General features: G+C 61.5%; 1 protein-coding gene across 1 annotated transcript in view; it reads right to left on the minus strand.

Annotated features, from left to right (window-relative positions):
• Positions 1-8,961, minus strand: part of NSG1 (neuronal vesicle trafficking associated 1) — a 31,571-nt gene that overhangs the window by 1,959 nt on the left and 20,651 nt on the right. Inside the window, exon 2 of the mRNA XM_011374672.2 lies at positions 3,797-3,907. Within this exon, the coding sequence (XP_011372974.2) occupies positions 3,797-3,907 (111 nt within the window). The remainder of the gene's footprint in view (positions 1-3,796; positions 3,908-8,961) is intronic.

Below are 8,961 nucleotides of genomic sequence, written 5' to 3' on the forward strand. Positions count from 1 at the left end.
ACATCCAGGCATTTTGCCGGGTGACCAGTCCACAGCTCTCACGAGCTCGTGCAGTCTGGGGCCCAAGGCTGCCTCCTGTCAGCCCAGATGTGACTCCCCAGCCTGGTCCAGCCCTGCACCACGAGCTAGTTCGTCGCTCCTGGGTCTGAGGCGGTGGTGGGCGGGTGAAGGATGGGGCCTGGCTTCAGGGGAAGGGGACTTAGGGCGCTGGGGTCTTGCAGAGGGTGTGAAGTCAGTCCCGGCAGCAAGCCCCTGCATGCTGTCCCTTCAGCCAGGGCCTATGGCACTGCCATGGCTGTTTCCCTGTTCGTGTTGCTATAGCGACCCAGAGATGAGTGACTGCCACTGCTTCAGGGAGGATGGCAAGTGAGAAGCTCGCGCCTTTCCCCTCAGCCCCGCGGAGAGTTGATCCTCCAACCCCTCAGCTCACTGAACCTGCAATGTGAGGATCACAAATACCTGCCAGCCCCCTCGAGCATGAAGAGCTATTTCCAGAAGGAAATGACAGGGCAGGCAGCATGTTCACCCAGCGTCTCAGTGGGTGGGAGCGGGAGGAGCTGGGAGGAAAAGCTCGGCTTTGGAGAAAGGCCCTGTTAGCGGCCGAGTTGCCTGGAGTTCAGGGTCTCTGAGCCTCAGCCCCCTCATCTTTAAAATGGGGCTGATGAGTCACCGCCCAGGTCACTGCAAGGACTACAGTCAACATACAGTAGCTCAAGTAAGAAGCCAGGGCATGCCCAAGGTCACAGTGGACAGAAAAAAGCCGGAAGGGGCACCAGTGAGGCGAAGCCCGTCACCCAGGGTCCTGACCCCGTGTCGGGAGGCGCGCGCACTCTGCAGCGGCAAACAGTCCCCTGGGCCTCACAGCCCAGGGAAGGCTCTGCAGTCCGCAGCCTGCACTTCGTCCTCTCCACCTGCTACTTGCCACCTGAGACAGCTGGCACCTGCTGGGCAGCGCGACTCCACTCAGCGCTGGGACGTGGCCTCCAGGCGCCCGGGCCAGGGGGCGTCACGGACGTTAGGGTGTGGCCCACAGGCTGCAAGAAGAAAATGCTGAGAGCTGCGCTGGGGGCTGGTGGTGGACAAGATCCCCAGGGAGGTGGGGGGCTCCGGGGGGCACACAGGAGCTGCATGAAGGTGGGGGGCTCCGGGGAGCACACGGGAGCTGCATGAAGGTGGGAGCTCCAGGGGACACACGGGAGCTGCATGAAGGTGGGGGGCTCCCCGGGAAGCTGCAGCCCGGCCCCCTTCCTGCCGCCATGCCGATGGAATCTGAGGGCTGCACATCACCTGTGGCGGGCTTGGGGAGGTCACCAACCCCTCCCTGCACCTTGTCCCTCAGCCAGAAACTGAAATAATCAGCCCGCTGAGGTAGTACAAGGCAGCGTGTTCCCAGCAGCCCCTGGCACGGGCCTCCGCGCTACCAAGTCTTCCTCGAGCCCCACTGAAGGAACACGTGTCAGGGAGTCTACAGGGAGCAACACATGGAAAGCCTACAGCATCTGGGGCTACTTCCCCGCTCGTAAACACTCAGGCAGAAACCCAGCTTCCTCCCCAGCCCACACCTGCCTCTTAAACCTCCCTGGTAACACCTTGCTCGGGGCCACCTGGAAGTGGCCAGTGGCAGAAGCCCGCTCAGCAGCAGCCTGTCCACACCCACGGCCCTGGGGACACAGGCGCCTGGGCCTGGGGGTCAGTGGGCCCAGCCCAGTCTGTCCTCACCAGCCCGGCGGCTCACCTGGCTCATTCGGATCCCAGCCCAAAAGAGCCCTGTGGAAGGAGGGGGCCCCAGGAAGCTCCCAGAACAGAGACCTGACTGCTCTGTGCCCACCCTGTCCCCAGCGGCCACGCGGGAGGCCACACTTAGTAAACACGGAACGTGTGCATGAGTGAATGCCAAGTGTGTGTGTGGGCCGCGGGGTGTGGCCCAGGCAGGACGAATATCTGTGCACGTTCCTGCTGGTAAACAGGGTCTGGTGCCCCCCCCCCACAGGGTTTCCGGCAGTCAGAGACGACAGTGTGGAAGCCCCTGTGCGCTGGTGTCCGCCTGCGCTACACACGCACGCAGGAAGGAGGGAGGGTCTGTCGCCAACACCCACGCCCCGCTTCCTCCGGCTTCAGCCAGGGCCCGTGGGATACCGACCAGCAGTGCCCAGCCCTCCCAGCTGCGTTGTCCAGGAAGGACCGCCCCACTCCCCATTAGATGCCCGTGGAAGATGCCGAAGTCCCGAGAGATGCATCCAGACCCTCCATCGGAGGCCTCTGCCCTCCCCGGGCTGGCTGTGCTCCAGGGCCTCCTGCAGGCGCCCACCCCTCTGGCACTGCTGCATCTGAGAACCGGGGCCCCCTCTCCCGACTCCACTTGGCCCAGGTGCCGAGCCCGCCCCTCCTCCAGGTGGAGAGAACGAGGCGAGAGGAAAACCCGGCCCCTCCTGGCGGGGCTGCTGCCCGTTCTTTGTGAGCGGTCTGTCTGGATGGGGACCTCCAGCCCCATGACGACAGCCCCTCTGAGCCACCTGCTCTGGGCCAGGCCCTCACCTCGTCCCTCCCCTGTCTCCAGCCCGATGTCACATGGTTTCCCCCTCTCGGTCCCCAGTACCTGACCAGTCCAGACCCTCACCTCTTCCCTAGTCCATAGCAGCAGCCTCCTGGGGCATCTCACGACCTCCTGTTGCTCCCCTCCGACCTCCAGCCTCCCCAGGCTACCCGAGTGACCATGCCATCACTTCCGCTCCCCCGGGGGCCTTTTCCAGGCGCTCTGGTCTGGCCACAGCCGGCTCATCTCCCACTGCCTCCCACCGCCAGGCCGGCCCGGCACGCCCTCCTCCCCCACCGGCTCGGCCCGGCCGGCCTGCAGTGTCTGCCCGCGGGCTCGCTTGGCCAGGGCCAGCCCACCCGTCTTCAGAGTCCCCTGGGTCAGCTTCATCTGAACTTATAAGCCTCCCAGCTGACCCCAAACTCCTCCAGCACCCGCCCGGGACGTGGACAGCGGCTTCTCTCTGCCCACATGTGCCTCTCCAGGTCCCCGAAGGCTTTCTCACAAGCTTCCTACTCAAACTCGACCCCCCTTCTAGAAGCTGCGGCCTCATCCTGCTCTGCGTTTCCATTTCCTGTGCTTGCGACTCTGACTCCGTAACAATGCCTCCGTGTTTCTTCTGAGAGTGTTGGGGAGCTTCGCAAAGGCAGCCCTTTACCCGACTGGCTCCTGCGGTGCTCCAGCTGCAGTGACCTGCATGTGGCATGCACAACACGCACTTGCGGGGAGGAGGGATGACTCACGGGAGCCCTCAGTACTCCGGACGGAGGCGGAAAAGGCTCAGGGGGCCCGGGAGGTGGATTCCAGCCCCGCCTGCTATCTCGGCGAGGGCCCTGCCTCCCTCACATCGGCGACACCCAGACCAAAGCCACCAGTGACCGAGGACAGACCAGGCCTTTCCTCGCCACGCTGGGTTCTCCTGCTGTGACTTCGGAGATGCCCAGTCCGGGGAAGCTCAGAAGGCGCGTGGTGCGGGGCCGAGGCCAGGTGTGCGGGAATGGAGCGCGCCCACGCCGCACGCATCCCCCCTTTATCTTCGCCCCCGCATTGTCCGCGCGTGTGCTGTGTGCCATGCACAGCTCTGTGGATCAGGCGTCACACCCGCAAAGAGCACCCACGAGCGTGGCCCCCGGTGCAGCAGCGGGAGGGCGGGGCGGGTGCCAGCCCCGCTACTCGGATGCCTGTCCCGCAGGTGCTGCGAGGTCACGGGAGACGCAGGGTGCGGAGGCGTCTGGGGCGGGGGTGGGGAGGGGCGGGCTTTACCTTGAGGATGGACCCATCGGGGCACAGGCGTTCATGCTTGTACACCTTGTACACCACCAGGAAGACGACGCAGGTGAGGAAGGCCAGGGCGAAGAAGACCAGCACGGACACCTGCGGGCAGAGGCGGCGTCAGGGCGGCCAGGCGCGCGCGCGCACGTGCACGTGCACGTTGAAAACGAGCCCGGGGGGACGAGGGGGCAGCACGATCACTTTTCCCTAGACAGCTTTTTGTGCTGTTCTCATTTTCACCATACCCGTACGTCACCCTTTAATTTATGAGTTAGCTATTTCAGTATTCCAGGCCCTGCGTAGAGAGCTTGGGGTACAGATATGATCGAGCGTCATGGGCACCTGGACACATGATTGACGGTCTGCCCGTCTGACTGCCACCAGTCACCAAGGTGATGCAGCAGCCACCAGCTAATCAGCTGTTCCACAGATGTCTCCTGAGACCTGGGCACCGGGCCTGCCCTTGAGCTGGGACCAGCTGAGCAGGAAGGGCAGAGCCTGGGCCCCCCTCACCCCTGCCCTCGACAGTGTCCTGTGTGCTCAGTGTGTGTCCCCCACCGGAGGGCAGTCTCTGTGAGCACAGGGTGTGGGCTTCCCTCACCGCTGCGGGCGGAGTGGCCAGCGCAGTGTGTGCCACCCAGCTCATGGTACAGGCTCGGCTAACACTGGCGGACAGACGCCAGACAGCATGAGACAAGCATGGAGGTGGGGGATCTCACCCCGGCGGAAGGACGTGGGGCATGGGGGACAACAGGACACTGGGCCTGGGCCTGGACGCTGCTCAGGGACTGCCGGGGGCCACCTGGCAGGGGCAAGAGCGTGTCCAGAGGCCAAAAGGGCCTGCAGATGTGTGGCAGGTGGTGAGGTGTGAGCCCGCCCACTGACAGACGGCCGCCCTGCCCTGGCGAGCAGAGGGACGGCTTTCAGGAGAGGGGACAGGCAGCGGGGCGCTGGCACAGGGCAGGGGCTGGCGCACGTGAGCCCCTCACCCCACCTTCCCCCCACCATCCCCCCTCCCCTGCCTGCCCCGGTCCCCCTGCTGGCCACTCACAGCTCCACAGCCTCCAGAAGGCTGCAGGAGGCCAGGGCGAGTCCCCAGCTCATGTGGGGAGACCCTCGGACACCGTGCAGTGAGCCCCACCCCCACCTCCAGTCCCAATACCACCTCTCGGAGCCCCCAGTCCCCATCTGCAAAAGGAGAACAGGGCGTCTCCAGCCAGGATCCCGGTGACATGCGAATATGTGCGTGAGGACCTGGTTACAAACTGCACAGCATGTTCGCCTGGAAGGCCTGACGCTGTGGGACATCAGAGACCACCAGGGGTAACACTCCTGCCCTCCAGGAGCCCTGTCGCCCTCTGCACCCAGCATAGGCACGGCCACCGGGGTCCGAGTTCTGTGACCCTGGGAGCCCCTGAAGGTGTCTGAGCCACAGCCCCCTCACCTGTGACACAGGACAGTCCCCCGCTCCCAGACCGAAGAAGGAATGCACGGGGTGAAGAATCATGACGTCTACCACAGCCGTTGTCTGTCGTCACTGTGCCCCGTGCCCTGCCTTGTTTCCCAGGGCCCGGAGTCACCAGGTGCATCCTGGCTACTGGGAGCCTGGCCAGGGCCGGCCAGCCGGCAGCTCAGAACGGAAAGCCAGGGCCTGCCGTGCGGGGCTGGCCTCACTCAGGTACCCTCCTCCCCTGCCCACCCCGCTCCAGGCCAGCTCGGCACCCGCCCTCCCCCAGCCCGCTGCTCCCCCTCCCCACACGGCCACCTGCCACCTGCCATACCCACCCCGGCCATGTCCCCTCACCCAGGGGACAGCCCCTCACATCCCCAGGCAGGCAAGAAATCTCTGAGCCACCGCCGATGAGGCCCTTCTTACCCATGCCTACATCCCATCGGGCCCTGTCACTTCTCTATCCTCCACCCCTCCTTGTCCCTTCCCGTGACCCCGGGGACTGTCGGGACCATGACCCTACGGGGCAGAGAAGCTGCACAGCAAAGCAAGGGTCAACAGAATGAAAAGGCAGCCTATCGAATGGGAGCAAATATTTATAATTTGGAGTTAGTATCCGAAACATATAAAGAACTCACACAACACAAGAGCAAAAAAAAAAAAACCAAACTAACTAAAAGCAATCCCATTTTCAAAAAGTGGGCAGAGGATCTGAATAGACATTTTTCCAAAGAAATGCAGATGGTCAACAGGTATATGAAAAGATGCTCACTGTTAGTAATCAGGAAAATGCCAATCAAAACCACAGTGACATATCCCCTTACACCTGTCAGGATGGCGACTGGCTGTGAACGGACTGGCGAGGGCGCGGGGGGAAGGGAGCCTCGTGCACGGCTCGTGGGAGTGTAAAGTGGTGCAGCCGCTGCGGAACACACATGGAGCTTCCTCGAAAAATTAAAACCAGAGCTACCGTACGACCCAGCAATCCCACTTCTGGGTATTTATCCAAAGAAAATGAAAACATGCACTTGAAAAGATCTCTGCACCCCCGTGTTCGCCGCAGCAGCCTGGGCGCCCATCGATGGGCGTGACCTAGACTCACCGCGGTAATAATTTTGCAATATATTCAGGCATTGACTCATTATGATGCCCTCCTGAAAGTAACAATGCTGGATGTCAATTATATCTCGATAAGAAAAGAATGTGATCTCAGGTCCTGGGGAGACGGGGCGCCCTTAAACCCACCCCTCGAATGTGGACGCTGCCTCGGGGTTTGGATCAGAGCGCCCTGCTGCTTAGGTTTAAAAATAGCCCGGGGCTCTCCCCGCAGGGCTGTGGGGAGCCACTTCCTCCGGGCTCTCCGCCTGGAACCCCGCCTGGGCCTTTTACCCAGGACTCCGGCGCCTGATGACTGAGGCGCTCACAGAACCAAGAAATGAGAAGGTGACAGTCCCCGGAACCATTGAGGGAGAAGGGTAGAGAAAAATCCACGGAGAGTCAGCAGGAAACTCCTGGCATGGCAAAGCCCCTCCCCTGCAGGCTGTCCCCGCTCGTCCCCCACGCCTCGGGCCACCCCCAAGTCTGCTCAGACTTGGGAAACACCCCGTGGCGGGAAGACACACATACAAGGCTCTCAACCCCCTGGTGGCAAGGTGTCCCCTCTGCTTATCACAGCCCGAGCAAACAGCCAGGGGCCTTTCCAGGAAGATCCCCAACTGGCTCGGAGCTGAATCCCAGCTCTGCCACCTGCCACCTGTGTGACTGAGCAGGTTGCCTGTGTACCCCATCTCTGAAGAGGGGGACGGTGCCTCGTGCGCACTTTACCAGAATGACAAGACATCAAGGGTTCGAGAGCACGTTGTCAGCCCCATGTGCTGCTGGGCCCGTTATGGGTTGAACTGTGCTCCCCCCTCCCCCCAAAAGATGCAGAAGTCGTAACCCCTGGTACCTGTGACGGTGAGCTCATCTGGAAATAGGGTTTTGGCAGATGTGATTAATTAAGTTAAGGTCATCAGGATGAGGTCAATAATACTGTGTCCTTATTTAAAAAAAGAGACATTTGGACACAGACACACACAGGGAGAGCGCCGTGTGAAGACAGGACCGGAGTGACACGTCTACAAGCCAAGGAATGCCAAAGACTGCCAGCAGCCCCCAGAAACCAGGAAGAGGCAAGAAGGGATTCTCCCCTGCAGGTTTCCAGGGGGCGCGGCTCTGCCAACACCTTGACCTTGGACCTCTGGCCTCCAGAACTGAGACGATCAATTTCTGCTGGTTAAGTGGTGCAGTCGAAGCTGGCAAACTTCATCACAGTGGCCGGAGCCAACGCTGGGACATAGCCCCTAACGTCGGGGTGCTTTCAGGGGGGTTCGTGTTCTCGCTGCCATGATCTCTGTCCCCACAAGCCACATGGCATGACCTTCTCTCCGCCTCGCCCATCAATGCCCGGGCTGGGCCCCCTGCCTCCAGGAAGCTTCTGGAACATTCCATCTTCTCTGGACACCAATGGCGCATGTGTGAACCATGTACGCCAGCATCTATTTGTTTCCTAATTCAAGTATGTCCAGTGTGGACAGTTTCATGAACCTCTCCTGCCCTCACCCCCTCCATGAGACAACCAGGAATATTCTAGAAGTGTGACATTACTTAGCCAGGCATACCTGTTTTCCCCAGGCCAGGAAGTACCTTTTAGGCTTTGTCTACACTGGCACGCAGTGACTGCAGGCGCCCGTGAGAGCCCCAACCACCAGCGGCTCCGCCTTTCAACCAATTCCAAGACGCTCCAGTCAAAGACAAACCGGCCGTTCACTGTCCCATGTGTGCCAAGTCCTGGGATGGAGGCTGCTTGGTAAACAGACACCATGACTCCAGAAAGGACACAGTGAGAACTCCAGGGGACCCATGCCGGGCCCCTGGCGGGGCAGAGCCAGCCGTCACCACACAACGTGGACCCCACCCCACACCACGTTGCAGCATCGGAGCAAGAAAGATGCTCAGAGACCATCAATTCCAGCACCTTCCAGCACATGTGATGAAGATTCACTCACTGGAAAGGCAGCACCTTCAAGTTGGGTCAACAGGACACCACAGTGGTCGGTCCCAAGAGCCCAGGACGCACACGAGCAGCAGCCATCCGCGATGACCGAGTCTGAGCACTAAAACGGGGTCACCCCTGGTTGTGTTAGAATCACAGGGGCTTCGAAGGATCCCAACGCCCGGACCCACCCAGAGCTGTGACGGTGGGGACATCGGAGCATCCAGATGTCCAGACACTGGTATCCCTGGAAACTGCGCCCCCCACTCTTGAGATGGGGAGATTATGTGGGGCTCACAGGTGACCTCAGAAGAGGGAGATTCTACCACAGAGAATGCAACAAGGAGCCAGAGAGGCTGAGAGGTGGAAGACACTGTGCCCCAGGCCCTGGGTGGGGCCCCCCGGCCTGAGGGGGAGGACCGGGCTCTAGAAGCTGGAAGGGCGGGGGGCTGATTGCAGCCCTGCCCACACCCCCGTTCAGGACTTGTGGCTCAGGAACTTGGAGAATAAATGTGTTAAGCCACCCTGATGGTGGCACTTTGTTACAGCAGCCAGGGAACCAAACTCCTCTCATAAGAAGCCCATCTCCCCACGCCGGGCTGACGGACACCCACACATCTGGCAGAGGGGAGGCGTCCCCCGACTGCTCAGTGAGAGAGAGTGAATGGAAGC

This window comes from Pteropus vampyrus, unplaced genomic scaffold (assembly GCF_000151845.1).
Source record: "Pteropus vampyrus isolate Shadow unplaced genomic scaffold, Pvam_2.0 Scaffold252, whole genome shotgun sequence".
Classification (NCBI taxonomy): domain Eukaryota; kingdom Metazoa; phylum Chordata; class Mammalia; order Chiroptera; family Pteropodidae; genus Pteropus; species Pteropus vampyrus.